A 19,331-nucleotide genomic window follows, 5' to 3' on the forward strand; every position below is an offset into this window, starting at 1 on the left:
AGCCATGACATCAGCCCCTTGCCAGGTATAAAAGATACGGGCCTGACAGGGGACGGGGGGGGCTTTTTTACATCCATGCCTTGGGCCACTCAACTTTTTGGAAAGACTTCACTCTGACATTGGTAGAATAAAATCTTTTCCCAATCAGCCGTGGTCCCTGAAGTGCTCATTCGTCGGGAAACAGCCACCGATCACCGAGTGTTTTTTGAAGACCAGCGAAGCAGCAAAAACCATATACCACACTTTTCAAAGGGAAATATTTCTGGATAGGAATCGACCAAAAACAACTTAACATACAAACGCCTCTCCCGAATGTACTAAATGTCCCCTTGTGGAAGTATGCCTTTTATTCTTTGTGATCATCTAAACAAGATCAATGCACAAAGCTAAAACCAACAACAAATACTGTACAAGAATAACAAACATAAAACAATTCATCAAACCTACTAAATAATGAATCATTTTGTGAATGACATTAAAAAAAATTAAAGATTGACATTTGATTTTCAGAGCCCTGGTGAATACAGTACATAAAAGCTCACAAGTTGTTCTCCATTTGAACGACCTCGACAATATTAGTTAAGCAGTGTGGAAAGAAACACGAAAATAGAGAGGACAAGATATTGGTATGATAGAGGCTAAATTAGTTCACAAGCTGTTTATTGCCCTTAGAAGCCTATTTTTCATTTTACATTGCTGCCATTTGTTGATTTTCAAGTATTAAAAATTGGTAGCTATATTTTGAATTTTGTCAATGGTCCCAAAATTTTCTGGGACCATCAAAATGGTGGAACTTCACATAAAAAAAAAGTTTTAATTTCTGTTACAGACCATGTTTTAGTCCAATCCTCGAGGGGACCGATCCAGCCACACCTGATTCAAATGATTAGGATCAGGTTGACTCTACAATAGTTCAGAAAAGTCCTCTTCAACTTTACTTTTCAGATGAACAAAATACTATCCCGTCTGACTTGGGGGCAAGAGGCACTCTGGACTGTTTATCAATTGCCAGCCATATATTAAAAATAATAATGAATAAATCCAAAAAGTGCATGAAAGTATTAAGCACATTTGTAGCTCAGAGTGTGTTAACACGGTAGTTATCTATTCTCCTTTCTTATTATGAAGTGCCAAAGTCACCCCTGCCATTGCGCTTGAACTGGTTTCCCTCGATTGAAATGAATATCTTGTGGGCAATCAGGTCTTGCATAGCAAGCGTACAGAATGTGTGCTTGTTGACGGTTGGCTGACGGCAAAACTGCCAGTTCCTTGCAGAGTTCGCATTACGGTCCTGGTGTGTATTCTCGGTCAACTTCGGTGGAGCATCATCTAAATTGCTTGCCGTCTCGCTCGGCGTAGTGACGGGCTGTCCGGCGACATCCTTGCGCAGTCCGTCTCCAGTCATCTGTTCATCATTAACGGGCTCATCTAGAAGCAGCAGCAGCTTGATTAAAAATATGAAATGTCTGGCACACAAGTGTAGTGCTATATGCCACAGGTGTCAAATTCAAGGCCGATTTGGCCCACCACATAACTTTATGTGGTCCACAAAGGCAGACTTTGTTTATTGCTAAAATACCAAAAGGGCAAATTGTCTTCCCCTTTCACAACATTGAGGTATTACAAGCATTTTTGTTGCCAAACCCCCTTTTAAAGTACAGCAAAAAATATTTCTATTTCCTGGTTTCTGTTGTAGTATGAGTACAGTATATACATTCATTCATTCATTCATTCATCTTCCGAGCCGCTTGATCCTCACTAGGGTCGCGGGGGTGCTGGAGCCTATCCCAGCTGTCTTCGGGCAGTAGGCGGGGGACACCCTGAATCGGTTGCCAGCCAATCGCAGGGCACACAGAAACGAACAACCATTCGCACTCACACTCACACCCAGGGACAATTTAGAGTGTTCAATCAGCCTGCCACGCATATTTTTGGAATGTGGGAGGAAACCGGAGCACCCGGAGAAAACCCACGCAGACCCGGGGAGAACATGCAAACTCCACACAGGGAGGCCGGAGCTGGAATCGAACCCGGTACCTCTGCGCTGTGAATCCGACGTGCTAACCACTGGACTACCGGGCTGCCCACAGTATATACAACACACCTTTATTTATACATGTGATCAAATTGGGAGCTCATACATTTATACGACCTCCTTGGAAAACCATAACTACAATGTGGCCTGCAACAAAAATGAGTTTGACACCCCTGGTATACACTGTAGACTTACCGGTAGTTTAAACATAAATGGACAATAATGAGTTTTCAAACCCTTCACCTTTGTCAAGATGAATGTTCCTGTCTTGAGTGGGAGTGGGTTTCACGAGAATCACCCCATAACCTTCATTATTATGAATCACATTGTTCTCCATAGTGATTGAAGGGATCACCTCCACCTCACCAACCAAGTCCTGCAATCATGAACAGACAAAATATTAAAGAACTCAAGTTCATCTGTAAAATCTATTTGGCCTTCGTTTTAATGGGAGTGCCAGACCATTTTGCAATGTTGTAAATAGAGCTGATAACACTGGTGAAGCCATTGATAAGTCACCAGCTATAATCCAATATTGTTCTCAAAGTCACCTTTTCTAGCTACTTGACTTTGTCGTGGGGACAGCGTATGTGTGGAAAATCTTCACAGCACAGCGACACTGGCCCGCCGACATATATACATACAAACCCAAATCCAACGGAGGTGGGACACGGGGTTAAACAAATATAAACAGAATACAATGATTTGCAAATAATGTTAAACCTTAAGACACTACAAAAAGAAGATATTCATGTTAAAACGGATCAATTTTATTGTTTAGTTTTTTTGTAAATAATCATGAACTTGGCATTTTTATAGCTACAACACGTTCCCCCCAAAATGGGGGGGAAAAAAAAGACTGAGAAAGTTGACGAATATTCATCATACACCTGTTTGGAACATCCTACTGGTGAACAGAATACTGGGAACAGGTGGTTGCTATGATTGGGTATAAAAGGAGGTTCCCTGAATGCAGTTGGCTTGACTGTGTAGTCAATAAATAAATAAATAAATAAATAGTTACCTGGGGCAGGAAAAAAAATGCCTCGGGCATGTTTTTGAAACGAGGTACTCCAATTACTCAAGGACCTGTTTCAGCCCTCGTTTTCAGGGCATAAATTGGCAAATGTTCAGGGAAGCAGCTATTTGGGAAGAAAAAGCGGCCCCTGCAGGAATATACTTCACCCGTCCTGGGCACCAACTCAAAATGTGCTGACGTCTCCACCACAAAGACCATCATTATCTACCTAAACCAGAAGAACCTGGCTGAATGCAGAGGTGAGGGCACTACTGAAGGTTAGGGATGTTATCATCAGGGCACATAAAGCATCAGCGCTTTGCAGGGTAGTAGGCGGAGAGCTGGCTCTGGGTATCAGAGGGCTATACTGTAAACTCCTCAGCTTAGAAAAAGCAAGTCACTTCGCTTCCAACGACGCTCACAGCATGTGGAAAGCAATTAAGTGTATCACAAATTATAATACCAAGGATGTACTGTATTTTATGTCTGTCGGATGTTGTTCTCTTATTGGATGGGGATGCGCATTTAAGCTTGCACAAGACTCGTCAAAGTTAAAGCAATCATTTCCATCTGAATTTATTGCACGTCTATGTCACAATGACATTTGTTTTAAGTATATTGTGCAGCCCTAATTTATGCCTCCTCTGTATGGGTAGAAAATAAAATAAAACAAAAAACATAATACTGTCATAGCTCTATTTTGAAGTCCATCCATCTATCCATTCTCAGTCACTTTATCCTCACAAGGGTTGCAGGGCATGCTGGAGCCAATCCCAGCTGTTCTCGGCCAGTAGACAGAGGAAACCCTGAACTGGTTGCCAGCCAATCGCAAGGCACACACAGACGAACCCAACCCAAACAATCCCATCTTGGGCGAATTTAGATTGTCCCATTAACCTGTCATGCATGTTTTTGGAATGTGGGAGGAAATTTGAGTACCTGGAGAAACCCCACGCAGGCATGGGGAGAACATGCAAATGCACACAGGAAGGCCGCGACCTGGAATCGCACCCTGCACCTCTGCACTGTGAGGTGGACGCGCTAACCAGTCGAACACCGGGTCGCCCTCATTTGAAGTCTTACTTGACAAATAAATAATGGGGTTTTAAATAAAATCAAGCTTCAACAAAATATTTATATTGCATTGCTCTTTTCACTGTAATCATGTAAATAATCAAACAGTAGCCTCACAATGATATTAATTTAACACTGAAAAAAATAGCACTTCAGTCTTTAGCATTCTTTCTCACAATTGTATTTTTGTCTCTTCTTTGTTTCCGGGACGAACAAAGAACTCTCCCGTCAACTTTACAGATGAATTCTCTCCTCGTACGTAATTTTTGTGTTTTCCTGTGTGCAGATGAGCTTTGACACCTTTGACCATCATTTTTAGAAGACACTGAAAGTTTTCCATGTGGGCTTTCCACACTGTTAAACTTTTTCATGCGTTGTTATTGTCATCACTGTCCTCAGCACTGAACCCGTAGTCAGCAAGGAATCGGTTGCAAGTGTATTTAGCCTCTTCAACTGAGAAACGTTAACGCATTTTTCGCTCCAGTGACTTCAACCATAGCAGTGAGATACAGAAAAATTAACAAAATGTCATATCGCCTACTTATTGCTTCATTCTATCCCATCTCAGCAGCCACCAGTTGTCTACAAAAACTTGCTGCTTGCCTTCCCTTCTGGGCTCTCTTCCGCCAGTGTCCATCTCTCTCTCTCTCTCTCTGTCTCTCTCTCTCTCTCGCTCACTCACTCACACTCACTGTCCGGAACAACACCGTGCACTGCGCCTGTCATTTGTCACGCAAAACATCAGTCAAATTAAACGCATGCTAATTGGTCTCATGAAAAACAATCAAAGTCAGACAATCTCATGAATTTATAAAATTCCTCCTGACGCCAGGATTTGTGAAAAAAATAAAATAAAGTGCCCATGTCCAGGCAAATAAAGTTTACTGCTGTTGAACTGTCAACCAAGGCAGCGCCTGTAGAATTAGCCGAAGCTTTCGTAACACTTCCGGTCACTTGACTGACTGATGATATTCAAACATTTTTTAAATTCTGCCGGATGAGGAGGCGGCAGCCCTCCTTCTTTCTCCATGTGAAACAAACCCCGCCATAATCCCCCGCCACCACCTCACCGCAGACAAGTGGTGCAAAACGATATTTCACATTCGTCCTGAACCCCGCATTACCAAGAATGTTGGAAATGTGCGGCACTAAAGAAAAGACAGTATGAACAATATTTGTTTGGATGGGATCGAAGCACCGGAGTGATTTGATGCACGATGGCAAACATCAAACTTTGTCGCTGTACTCCACCATGTGCGGCGACAATTCACAGGTTTAAATCCTTGTCCACCCACCATCGGTTGATTCATCTTGATGAGAATTCCATCCTTACAATGGTGGATGCCGTTGCCGACTAGAGTGCACACAGTGCCAGGATAAATCTCAATACCAGCCCCCTGCAGAGAGGAAACAGCATTGTCATATGTTATTGTGACATGACACCAACTGTCAAACTACCGTAATTTCACAACTATAAGGCGCCATTAAAAGTCTTAAATTTTCTCCAAAATGGACAGGACGCCTTATGGTGCGGAGCGTCTTTTGTATGCGCTGGGTTCCACAATCTGACTGACAGCCGACACGCTGTTTATATAGAGAAAAGGCGGAAGCGACTGTGGCCAGGCATGCGGGAAAGAAGTCGGCCAATCAGGGAAGGGTGGGCGTGTATATATACACATATATGGAGGGAGAGAGAGAGAGAGAGAGAGAGAGAGAGAGAGAGAGAGAGAGAGAGAGAGAGAGAGAGAGAGAGAGAGAGAGAGAGAGAGAGAGAGAGAGAGAGAGAGAGAGAGAGAGAGAGAGAGAGAGAGAGAGAGAGAGAGAGAGAGAGAGAGAGAGAGAGAGAGAGAGAGAGAGAGAGAGAGAGAGAGAGAGAGAAGAGAGAGAGAGAGAGAGAGAGAGAGAGAGAGAGAGAGAGAGAGAGAGAGAGAGAGAGAGAAGAGAGAGAGAGAGAGAGAGAGAGAGAGAGAGAGAGAGAGAGAGAGAGAGAGAGAGAGAGAAGAGAGAGAGAGAGAGAGAGAGAGAGAGAGAGAGAGAGAGAGAGAGAGAGAGAGAGAGAGAGAGAGAGAGAGAGAGAGAGAGAGAGAGAGAGAGAGAGAGAGAGGAGAGAGAGAGAGAGAGAGAGAGAGGAGAGAGAGAGAGAGAGAGAGAGAGAGAGAGAGAGAGGGGCCAGGCATATGCTGGGGAGCAGTCCGCCAATGGGTGAAGGGTGGGCGTGTAAGTGGACGCTAAAGGGACGCCGCAAGCAGGTACCAACACCTGTATAGAGTGTGGCAATGTGCATTGTTGCAAAACAACTCCGGTTTTGGTTTCTAAGAACCCCCGAAAATAAATTCTACAAAGAGACACGCCTACGAAGCTCAGTTCAAACTTCAAGCCATCGGTTATGCTTTTGGCATGCGTGACCATCTCACAGCAGCGGTGAAAAACCAAGTCAAGCAAATGAACTCTGAGCTGGCCGTTATTCCCGGAGGCTTGACTAAAGAACTCCAACCGCTGGACATCAGCATCAACCGGGCGTTCAAAGTAAAGTTGCGAACGGCATGGGAACAATGGATGATCGATGGCAAACACAACTTTACAAAGAGTGAGAGGCAGCGCTGGGCGAGTTACGCCACAATACGCAACAACGAGAGGGAACGCGGCGTTTTTGATGGATTACGGTACTTGCACAATTGTTCAATTCTTTCTACACACACGCGGTGCCACCATGTTTCGCTCTGTTCTTTACTTTCAAATGTGGGAAAGCTTCACACGAGAGAAATGTTGACTTTGCTGTTGCTGCTCCTTCTTTCCGCTCGGCAATGCGTAGCAACTCACACTTTAGCATGTGATGCGTTCAATGACTACTGGGATGTGCAGTCCTCTGCTTCTGATACAGAGGATGAGGACTTTGATGGATTTCTGGGTGATGATTGATCGAAAAACGTGAGAACATTGTACGATGGCTAAATAAAATACACCCGAACTCAGTTCTGCTTTCGTTGCCTTTTTAAAAACGTGTTTTTAGCTTATCTGTATGTCTTGGCATGCTACCGTATGCTTCAAGCTAACGTGTTAGCGTGCGCGCATGCATGCCGTATGTTTAAGCTGGCGTATGTTTTACCACTGTAAAACTGCGCCCATTAAGACAGTGCGGTTTGTCTATGTGTAAAATACAGAAATGTCACCCATTAATGAGACTGCGCCCAACCGTACTGTGCGTCGAATAGTCGTGAAAATACGGTACTTATTCCTTAAGTGATAGTTCCGTCAAACCCAAATATTGAAAAACTCCGCTTTGAGATATTTCATAAGGTACCATTTATAACCAAGGTTATGCCTTTAATATGGGTCGAGCAGTGGGAATGTTCTAGCTTCGACAAGAGATGAACAAAAGAAAAACACTGAAAATATGGAATCAACCGGTGCCCGAAACAAATTACCTTGGATCCATAGAGATCACACCTATTCATGGTGAGGTGGGCCGATGTTTGGACCACAACTCCGGTGGTCTCGCACTGGAGCACACAATTCTCCATGGTCAGACTTCCCTTCCTCACACCTGGTCACCAAACAGATCATGCATAATTAACCGTAAGGACAGGAATAATAATAATAATAATAATAATAACAAAGAACACAAAAGTAGAACAAGTTAGTTGCTCCATGTACAGCACTTTGTGTGCAGGGATAGCTGTTTGAAAGTGCTCTTTAAATACAGTTGAGTTGAGAATTATCGGTTGAGTGCTGACTGGTGGAGGTTGTGCATTTGCATTTTTTCTTAACTGCCATACAACCTGTGATTGACAAGCCAGTAGCCACCCGTCCTGCACCTTTGTCGGCCATAAATGTGCAGAGTGCAGCAAAGTACCCAGATGCTTAAAGTGATTTTAATGGATGTGTTATAGTATTAAAAATTAAAGTATCGGGTTTTGGCCTTGGTTTCATCCAAGAATTAACATTCAGGTAAACTGGCTGAATGGATACATTTTGATGTCCATTTTTAGAAAAATGTACTGACAAAGTCCGGCAAGTTTCTGAATTCAATGCAGTCAGTCCGCTGGAAATTATTAGTAGGCTCCTACTGAATCGTTTCAAAAATCTTTGGATCCATTGCTTTTGTTTAAAAATGTTAGACAGTAAATCCCAGGCACATTAGCTATGATTGATTGGGGTGATTATGTGCCACCACCACCACCAAAATCTGAGTTAAAAGGGGATGGTGAGCTCAAGACAGAATCTTTCGGAGCCTGTTTTTTATTTTGGAAATTTTAAACTGGCCGACAGGTACAGGCAAGTCATTGACGAGCCTGAAGCAACAACTTTGGTCTGAATGAAGTGTGATGGTCTGATGGAGAGTAGGCGGTACGGCGGCTGGGAGAACTTCCCTCCCCACTATGTTAAAAGTACAAGCAAATAAATGCCTGTAATTTATCTACTCAGGAGTTGCACCAGGGAATTGGGCACATCACTAGGAAGGTGTTCCAGACATTTTGAATTCAGAGAAGGCATCTGGAAATACTTTTTTTTTTTTTTTATAAATTGGAGTCTCATAATGAAAACACTCCTGGTGGGCTCGGTGCTTTCTCGGGACACAAGCTCAAGTGGGTTCAAGTGAAGGAGCAAGGTCTGGACCTGAAGGAGGATGGGGGAGCAGTTCCCAGCCCTGGTCATTGACGGTTTGCACAGTTTGGGCTGCTGTGCGAGGCCTTGCGTTGTCATGATCCTATTGACTGATGACCCCTGCATTTGTTCTTGATGCCTTTCTTGACGTGCCTCAGCAGGTCACACTAGTTGGCACCAAGTTTGAAAATAAGCTTCTGTTTTACAAGTCCTTACACCGAAAAATTCACATTACTTATTGAATGACTCTTGTACTCCTTGGTTATCACATTTAATTGAATTGTGCGGGGCGTGTATATTGTAAGGCTTTTTTAAAACTTGATACTCACCTAAAATACCCTCAATGGCATCGAACTGAATCAACTTAATGTTGGACATTCTAACATCAGCTCCTGTAGATACAATAAATGAGTCTCCGGTATACTTCTTCTCGATCACCACCTCATCAGGGAGTCCAAATCCTGGGAGACATAAGAATTAGATTAAGGCAACAGTGAAAGTATACGCCAGGCATGTCCAGCTCCGGACCTGGAGGGCCACTATCCTGCCTGTTTTCTAGCTCTCGCGGCTGCAACACCTGATTCAGATAATCAGCTCTTTAGCCAGCTCTGAAGCAGCATTAGAACGTTCCTGACTATTTGAATCAGGTGTGTTGCTCTTGGGAGAGCTGGAAAACAGGCAGGACAGCAGCCCTTGAGGACAGACGTTGGACACCCCTATTATACGCCCATTGTAAGACTAACCCATGTAACATGTATATACCGGTACAGTGCATCTGGAAAGGAGTAAACAGCACTTCACTTTTTTTCACGCTTTGTTACGTGATAGTGTTAATGGAATAAATCTAGTGTTTTCCTCAAGGTGAATAGCCCCACACAATCTTGACAAAACGTTTTTGAAATGTTTGCAAATTTCTTCTAGAAAACAATAAAAAGGTGGTTCTGTTGACCTCATCAAACAGTGATTAACGTCTTGCTGGAGCAGTTCGCAACACCTTGATGTCGGATGACCGTGGTCCTCAGGTGGAAAAGCAACACCCTCCATTTACAGGTCAATCTATGTTCTGCTGGTTAGGAGCTATGGATAGTGACTAAAAAAAACAAGATCATTGAGAGCAGTGGCCAAAACTGTTTTACCCCGCTTGGTGTCAGAGCTGTCACATAAGAGATAGGGCGAAAAGCTCGTCGTCCAGAAAGGCCTGAGAGCGGAGCCTCTGCTCCTCCTCACCGAGAGGAGCCAGATGAGTGACAACACCCAACTGGTTGGCTCTTTGATATAAGCAACAATTTGCATTTCTTAATTTCCCCTTTTTTTCCCCACATTTCTTCAAATTCACGCATTTTAGTCGATGAGAAACAATATTGAAAAAATCTTTGGTGGTAAATAGTAGGATAACTTAAGATGTCAGATAATTGTGACTGATTTCAAAATCGGACAGAGGGACTAAAATGAGATCACTTCCCTTTGGTCAAAACTGAATCCTAGTACGGGGACTGAGCATAGGGTGACGGGGGGCTGTCGGTGGTGTTTGTGTTTACCTGGAGGCCCCAAGTAACTAACCACGGCTCTGCACTGAGCCTGTGACATAATATCCACAAAGTGAAGTGAGCTTTAAAGTATAAAGTATATGTATAAAGTAACATGAGGTAGCTTCTATGTTATCCCAAATAAAAGCCTAATCACACTTTTGTTTCAATGTCTGACTGAGATGCAAAATGTGAATTTTGACTCACAAATTGCAATGCAAATTCAAGAACCGTATTTTGAGCCTTGTTGGATATGTGATTTGATCCCCCCCAATACATTTCCAAAAATGTTTTTTCAAGCTAAGGTGTTGCGTGAAGAATTTTGATATGTATGAGACTAACTAAATGTGGGGGGGTGGGGGGGGGGGGGGATATCTGACTAGATGCACTGTACATGTATCACCCTTATCCTAACATTGCATAATGTACAGTGTATACCTTCAATAGAAATGGAGTCTGGAAGTAGGATGGAGCTGGCAACGCTGTACACCCCGGGGAGAACGAAGACCATGTCACCCTCATGGCACGAATCTACTGCAGACACTGGGTCTCTATGGAACTGTACACACACAAACACACGTATGATGACCAAGGCACTCAGCAACAGCAAACTTCTGCCTTGACTTTAAACTGAGGCTCAGAGGGGATCGAGCCTTTTCTGTCGCTGGTCCCTCTCTCTGGAATGACCTCCCACTGAACATTCGGCAAACCTCCTCGCTGCCCATCTTCAAAGCCCTCCTCAAAATTCACTTGTATTCTTTGGCATTCAACTCAGCATGACTTAGATTTGTTCTTGATTTTACGGTTTGGTGCTTTCTACCGCCTTTATTACCTATTTGTCTTACTGTTTATGTGCATGTTAAATTGCTTCATGTACAGCACTTTGTATGCAGCGATGGCTGTTTGAAAGTGCTCTATAAATACAGTTGAGTTGACTTGACGTGGGTTATGTATGTAGTAAAAGTAGCAATCTCATAATCACATATTTGCGTGATTTGTTACGTGCAGTTGCCACTGATGGGCCCTCTTACAAAGACAAAGCACTGCTTCATATTGCTTCAAAATACTTTGTATTGATTTTCCGTATTTTCCAGACTATAAATTGCAGTTTTTTCATAGTTTATCCAGGGTTGTGACTTATACTCTGGAGGGACTTACGTGTGAATTATATATTATAACCGTTATGTCAAGAGCTTTGTTACAACTGCACCTGTGTGAAAATGCTATATAAATCGGGATGTATTGGGTTGTAAAGTATTAACACATTATTAAATAATTTCACACGTTATTTGCACATTAAACCGCAAGAGGGCGCTCCAGGGCTATGTAGATAAATCGACGATTGAGTCTGACGTAAATAAATAATGTTATGTGAACATGCCAGGCACTTTCTCATTTCTTTGTTTATGCATTATGTAACATTAGCATGTCGTACACTTATTCATCCTGTTTTCTATTTTATTTTAAATTGCGTTTAAGATGGCATGTCTGTTCTTGGTGTTGGGATTTTATCAGATGAATTTCCCCCAAAAATGTGACCGATCCTCCAGTTTGACTTACCAGAAGATGTTTTTTTCCCTTTAATATGCATTTTATGGCTGGTGCTACATATACAGTAATACCTCGTTTATCGTGGGGATCACGTTCCCAAAAGAACCAGTGATAAGTGAAATCCGTGAAGTAGGATTTATAAAAATAAAAAAGCCAAAAAAATGTGAGAGGGACGAAATTTCAAATGTGCTGTATATTTCACATATAGGCCAGCGATCCCGCGGTGTGCAGCCGATGCGTTCATGATGAGACAATTATGGATGGAAGAGACACTGCTGCTTTTTTCTTATATGCCTCTCTCTCTCACACACACACACACACACACACACACACACACACATTCCTGCACTTGCTGCACAGTGAGGACCGAGTAAAAAGGCCTACAAAGCGAGGACCACCCTTTCTGATTGAAAAAGAAATGAAAAAGACACATTTCTAGACACAGGAGGGCGCCCTTAGGCAATACATTCCTTTAGATTAAATAAAACACCAAAGGTTAAGAAAAAGTTTTTAACTAGATAAGTGAGGACCGGGCACTGGCCATGCGTTCTTAATGATTTTGAAGTAGATTAGGTGCCGTTCACCTTACTAAACATTTAATGATGTAAATTTATAATCAGATATATTATTTTTAAACAGTTTATCACCATTAACAGGGTACTGTCATTTATTTAGTTTTATTTAGTTCTGATTTGTGTGTTCAATACGCCACGTTTGCACTGTGGCAGAGAGGAAAGTATTTTAATCTGTGCTTTACATTACACAGAGAGCATATTTGACAATAAAAGCTGACTTGACTTTATGATTTATTTTTGACAAACAAAAGTACTCCTATTCAAAACTTACAAGAACACCTGAAAAACTTCAACCTTCAAAACGCACACTAAAAAAACTTGCTGCGCCACAACCTGACACATGAACCCACATATACCCTACCAAATAACTGTGCTTTCAAACTCTATTCCTTTTCTCCCCTCTCTCTCATCCCATTCCCTCTCTCCCTTCATCTATCTCCCCCCTATGTCTCTCCCTCTCTCTATCTTTCATCTTCAAGCTTTTTTCCCAATTACATATCTTTTAATAATTTCATTGTGGAATATCTCTCCATGTGCGGTCTTCAAGGTCTGGCGATGCTTGACTACGACACTTAACGCAGTCATCTTTCCTTGGAACTTTCTTTAATGCTACAAATTTTGAAAGGTGTCGATCAATTGCTGCTCTTTCCTTTGGAGTCCGGGTCTCTTCCTTTTTTTAGTTTCCAATTCTGGAGGGAAAAAAAAGAGGGTTATTAGTGGTTTAGTTGAATATAAACAGACATTCTTGAAGTTGTATTAAAATCTGAACGCTGCCTTGACTGATAACAGGAAAATGCATTGATTCAAAACATGTTTTAGGCATCTAGTTTAAACCAACTTTGTTGACTTAAAAACACCTCAGCAGCAATTTCCCTCAAGGCATGATTCATGAGTGTTATGCTCTTTACATTGTTTAATATTTTTCAATATCCTTAAAATTAATGTGGGGTTTTTTGCCTAGTCTCCGCCTTTAATGTCTTGTTTATCTATGTGGGCCCCCCAATTGGGTGGCAACCACTAAAGGGTGTACTCTGACTACAGCCCAATGACGGCTAGGATAGGCTCCAGCATGCCCCAAACTTTTGTTTTCTATTTCTGAAGCCTTCTATTGTGAAGAACATACAGAAAAAACAGTCTTTGCAAGTACAGTGATCCCTCGTTTATCGGGGTTAATGGGGACCGAAACCACCCGCGATAAACGAAAATCCGCTAAGTAGCAAAACCCCCCCACCCTCCATATAGGTATATGAACATGTGTATGAGTATAAATATTTATAAGGCCAAATGTACTGGTATACATGCATGTTTGTAGTAATTAACAGTACTTAATGCTTTATACTAATATATTTAAACATGTATAAGTTAGGTTAGGTTAGTGTATAAATAACGAAATACAGTAAACACAGTCCTGTACATGTTGCTCTATGTGACTCGCTGTTGTTTTGATTATTTTCACTGCCTCTTGAGGACCTTTTGCAGCATTTTCACTTTTTTTTAATGAATATGTTTGAAAAAATCCATGACACACAGAGGCCGCGATAAATGGTAATCCAGCGGCACTGTTGACATTCATGTTTCGAAGCTACAATCAAAGCCTGAACCACTGTGCCGATTTCAGAGCAACATATGTGGTGAATATTATCTAATACGGTATGCATTACCAGTTTTCCTTGTTTGCAGTGAAATGCATTATTTTACAATCCATTCAAATGTCAGATACCAAATATGTAACTTCTGGTTGCTGATGGTGTATTGCAGGAGTGACCAACTCATTTTTGGCACGGGCCACATTGTAGTTATGGTTTCCCATGGAGGGCCATTATGAATTTTGGGAGACCATATACATATTTAATCACCTCCACATTACATACACCACTCAGAACATATTGATGGATAACTACTTTTAAAATCAGAAGTAAAAAATAATGATTGTTCTTGTGGACTTCATATGACATTTTGAGATTTTGGTTCAGACTTTAGCAAGCCTCATGGAATTCGACATGCTTTATTTGCTTTTGCAGGCCACATAAAATGATGTGGCAGGCCAAATCCGGCCCCTGGGCCTTGACTTTGACACCTGTGGTGTAGTGGTATACTCGCATGACTTGTGTGGGATCAGTTCCTGCTCAGTGATGGTGTGAATGTGAATATTTCTGGCTGCAAACATGATTTCGTTGTCGAGAGGTTCGACTGTATCTCTCTTTGGTCAGATTTTTTTAAAAATTGGATTCAATTACAATCAGTGTGTTACTGTAACCAAATTATATCATAACCCTGTAAGAGAAATTGCTATACAATAGAAATTGAAGACAATTTTACAACTGAGTAGACCACTTCAACGACTCGTCTTTCCATCTGCAAGTCACAGTGACTTGTGCCGTTTGAGTTTCTTAAATTGTTATACGGATCTATCCAACAGAAATTCATCTTACCAACTTCACTATGTTCTTTTCGAACTGCTGTCTTCTTCTTCCCAAGAGATCTGTGTCCAGTCTTTTTGTCCTCTTCATCTAAGAAAGTTGGCATGTTAGTATAATGGTAATGAAACTTTGAGTTGTGTTGACGATGCACTGACTCACCGCTGTCTTCAACATCATCGTCGTCATGTGTAAGTGTTGCAATCCTCTTTCGTTTGGTGGCGCTCCCTGATGTTGATAGTTGTTCTTGGCCATGTGTGAAAGATGCGTCATAGACTGTAAATAATAATAATAAGATACTTTGGGTGAATATGCTTTGATGATACACATTTGTAATTCCTGATATATTGGAATGTACAAAAAACAATCAGGACTTGGAGCGGGGTGTCAAACATACGGCCGGCGGGCCGTTACCGTCCGACAAGCAGGTTTGATCAGGCCCGCAGGATCATTTAAAAGTGAAAAAAAATGCAGAAAAGACATGGAACGAAAATTTTGAATAACATGCAATTCATGGAGTATCCGCTTGGGGACACACCGTTTTGATCAGAGTAGAAAGACACATTGTTTTGAGAAGAAGACAACAGCAGTATAAGTCTGTCACTGAGACGGACGGACCCAAAACAGCAGATGCTATCAAGGACATTTGAATTCATTGTTCTTTACACATTTAATGGCACTCTCTTTAGTTTGTAAGGTATAGGCAGGGATTAAATTTATAATTTATATGCACAAGGCTTAAAAATTCCTTTCTTCACAAATCTCCTTTAATCTAAAAGTGCATCACTGTATTTTTCAACACCAATTACTTGTTTAGTGCCCTTGTACAATCAGTTGCGATGCATATATGTGAATGATAAAAGTCAATCGCACATTTGTCTAAGGAAATCTAAGGTGCTTCATGAAATGTTTTGTAAAAAGATATGTTCATTAAATTTCTACATTTCCGAATGTTCTTGTGCTTCTTTATAGCAGAGTACGGTATAATTTTAATGGCTCGGCCCACTTAACATCTACCGAGGCCAATGTGGCCTGAGTTTGACAGAGTGAAATGAGTTTGACACCCCTGACTTAGAGTAAGAAAAAAAATCGTACTAATGCCAGGTCTGTAACATGTCACTTGTGCTAATGTTAGAGACTCACCCAATCCATGTCTTCCCAACATTGTCTTTTTTTTCTTGACAGTCTTCTTAACTGTCTTATGGCACACCCCTCCATCTATAAAATAATGTTTTGATGGAATCAAAGTTCTTTCCACATGCATCTCAGAAATATGCCAATAATACAGCAAAAGAGGATTCAAGTCGGACAAAAAAACATTACCGCCATATTCACTGCCAGAAACATCACTCATGTCGTCATCAGCGTCATCAGCATAATTTCTTTCTTTAATTGACTGCATCTTCGGTGGCCTTTTGTAGGTGCCTTGTAGCAAGATGATGTACTCAAATGAAATTCCTTACATCTCAGAAACATAGCAATGGTGCAGTGACAGAAGGTCCAAGTCAAACTGAAAGCATTACCTGTGTTTTCAGTGTCCAAGTTGGTACCGTTACCGCCTCCATCATCTTCATCATCAGATCTCGTTGCTAAGGCTGAATGTGGCACTTCTCATTCTGTGAAAGATGACATTTACACCATGTAAATATGGATGGAAGACATTCACTCTTGCTCTGAGAATGAAAGGGTTTTCTCATTTATGCAAATGGTCTGGACACAGAGAAAATGAGAGCTGTCAAGGTAAAGGAATTACTAAACATCCATCCATTTTCCAATCCGCTTTATCTTCACAAGAGTCGCAGGGCATGCTGGAGCCTATCCCAGCTGTCTTTGGGAGGTCAGCGGGGGACACCCTGAACAAGTTGCCAGCCAATTGCAGGGCACACAGAGACAACCATCTCAAACTCACACCTGGGGACAATTTAGAGTGTTCAATCGGCCATGCATGTTATGGGAATGTGGGAGGAAACCGAAGTACTTGGAGTAAGCCCACGCAGGTATGTGGTGGGAAAAATAAGCAAACGCCACATAGGAAGACTGGGACCGGAATTGAACCCTGCACCTTTGCACTGTGAGGTCGACATGCTAACCAGCTTTAATCAGTTGTAGTTTAACGGTATTAGAACGGTATCGATCGCATGTTATCACCAACTCCCTTTTTGATTAAAAGTTGTCTTTGATCATTGTTCGTTACTTTTAATCCACAAGACAGATGTGTGTCAGAACAGCACACGTGTGAGGATAGTGAGAGGGAGCTGCCTGTCAAGTTGCTGCAACATCCCCCCAAATAACTCGACATACATATGTGTGTGCTTTTGTCTGCTTATTGTTATCATTGAAAAAAAGGTTCTGGTTAAAGGTGCCAGAGGCAGAGGCAACTGGGATCAATTGGTGTCTAACTAAAAATTGTTGTAACTTAGAAGTAGGTCATTTGGTCAACATTAGGTCTAACGTTTGAATGTGATTAATTTGAAATGATTCAAGGTTTCTATATTAATTTCAAGCATGAACTCTAGAGCATATATTGGCATCCCTCTTCCTGCTATGACTACTAATGTTATTTTTATTACATACCATCTTGAGCTTCCTGTCGTCTCCCTGGATCTGGTCTTCTCTTTTTGCCACCTTTCAGACCTTTGGTTGAGGTGGCTGCATGTGCTCTTCCTTTTGAAATATTCACAGTCAGAAATCAGAAAACATAATTTTACACTAAAATATGAAGGTAAAAGAAAATATGCCGATAAAGACATGCACACTGTCGTGGAAACAAAGACAGAGGGAGAAAAGAATAAATGGAAGGGGATGACTTTAAAAATATATTAATTTACATACCAGTGATAACAGAGTCCAGGGTTTGCAGACTCTTTCCCTTCAAGCGACTCTGTCCCACGTTCCATCGCAAACAGTAGTTTGGCAATCTTGGCCACTTGGAAAGTTTTATCGAGAAGGTCGAGAAGCTGACATAAGGTAGCAACATGCTTCCTTAATTTTGTTGACCTCAACAGTTCTGGGTTTTTGGCCTTGCTCTCTTGTGCGTATTTTCTGAGGCACGTGTCACATCCACGAAGATTGGTGGTAGTTCCTTTTTTGGCCATCATTTAACTTCTCTGTTCCTTTCGATTTCATACCTTTTTGTTTTGATTTACATTTTGCCTTGAGGGCCTTAGCTTCATGCAAATCAATGTGATCCTTTTCTGGTCCACTGCTGTTGGACGACCGGGACCCCCTCCCTTCACTGAATGCTGGTTTGTGGTCATCTCCACTTTGGGCGGATGACACAGACTCCTCTGATGATGATGATGGTGTTGACCTTGTGGCGAAGGCTCCGGAATGAGTCTCAGCACCAGGCCTCTCTTTGAGAAGAGGTGTATGTTGCCCTGATGGTTGGGCTTTACGCATTTGAGCCTACACATTAGGGCAGAAGAGGGAAAAACAGGGAAAATTGTTAATTTTGTAGACAACTGAGATGGTGAAAAAGAGTTTTATGCTAGATCTCGGCAATTCTGTACAAAGTTTATCTGTCTTTGCCAATGTTTTCAACACTTGTCTTCCAACTTGCATTCATGAAAATACGACAATGTTTTGTCGTCACACATTTTCACAGGATGGAAAGTAGACCAGATGGAACTAAAACCTCCATTAATAAAACAAAGCATGAGTTAATCAGCATGCATTTTCTAGTCTCATGGAAAAGAGACAAATAATATAATTTATTAAATTAAAAACTGGGCAAAAATCTATGGACATTTTAGTTGACAGGCAGAAAAAAAGAGTAAAATGAATATGATTATGTAAATTAACTCAAAATATGATAGTAATAAATAAAATGGTACAAAGTAGTATTTGAACCTGTGATGATAAAACTCATATTGGATACACGCTTCGGATGCTCTGTGAAATTAAGCAACTGGCATTTAAAAACACAGTAAAGCAGCTCGCGTTGGCCTGCATTCCGCCTCATTCATTCGGTATTTAATTTAAAAAATAATTTTTTCTCGAGAAAAAATGGTTTCTGGCTAGACTAAACATGTCTAGTTTAATATAATACAGCGAGCCAGAGCACTGGTTCATTTGTCTACTTATTTCAATTCGGTATGAGTACAGAAACTCACAATTTCTGTCTCATTTTTGCCGAAATATAAACCACATAAATTCAACGCGACGCGGCCTTGCCGTAACCGCCTGAGCGCAAGCCATGTGCGTTGATCCTAAATTGCTGTGTTCGTAGTTTGCCATTGTTTCTTCGTGTAGAAAAAAAACTACATAAAGCAGCTTTAAATTAAAATCGGCCTAGAGTTTACAGTACGCCGCGAGTAACAAGTCCTTCGGTGCTCAGTAAGCAGATTGTTACGACGACACTCGTATTCGCGGGTACCCGTCTCTCGACAAAGAAAGGATGATGACTTACCTGAGCATTCTCATTCTGACGGTGGTGCTCCCGGTTAGGGGCGAGTCTTCTCCGTGTTTTCTCCATGTCGTCAAAAAGCCAAATGGTGTTGGTTGTCCCGGTATAGAAATATAAATGGCTTG

General features: G+C 41.6%; 1 protein-coding gene across 1 annotated transcript in view; it reads right to left on the reverse strand.

Annotated features, from left to right (window-relative positions):
- Positions 1-679: 679 nt before the first annotated feature.
- Positions 680-19,331, reverse strand: part of shcbp1 (SHC SH2-domain binding protein 1) — a 37,528-nt gene continuing 18,876 nt past the window's right edge. The window contains exons 8-13 of the mRNA XM_052063917.1: positions 10,697-10,817; positions 9,062-9,193; positions 7,553-7,671; positions 5,423-5,524; positions 2,279-2,411; positions 680-1,428 (exon numbers count right to left, since the gene is read on the reverse strand). Of these exons, the coding sequence (XP_051919877.1) occupies positions 1,121-1,428; positions 2,279-2,411; positions 5,423-5,524; positions 7,553-7,671; positions 9,062-9,193; positions 10,697-10,817 (915 nt within the window). The 3' untranslated portion in view covers positions 680-1,120. The remainder of the gene's footprint in view (positions 1,429-2,278; positions 2,412-5,422; positions 5,525-7,552; positions 7,672-9,061; positions 9,194-10,696; positions 10,818-19,331) is intronic.

This window comes from Hippocampus zosterae, chromosome 4 (genome assembly GCF_025434085.1).
Source record: "Hippocampus zosterae strain Florida chromosome 4, ASM2543408v3, whole genome shotgun sequence".
NCBI lineage: Eukaryota > Metazoa > Chordata > Actinopteri > Syngnathiformes > Syngnathidae > Hippocampus > Hippocampus zosterae.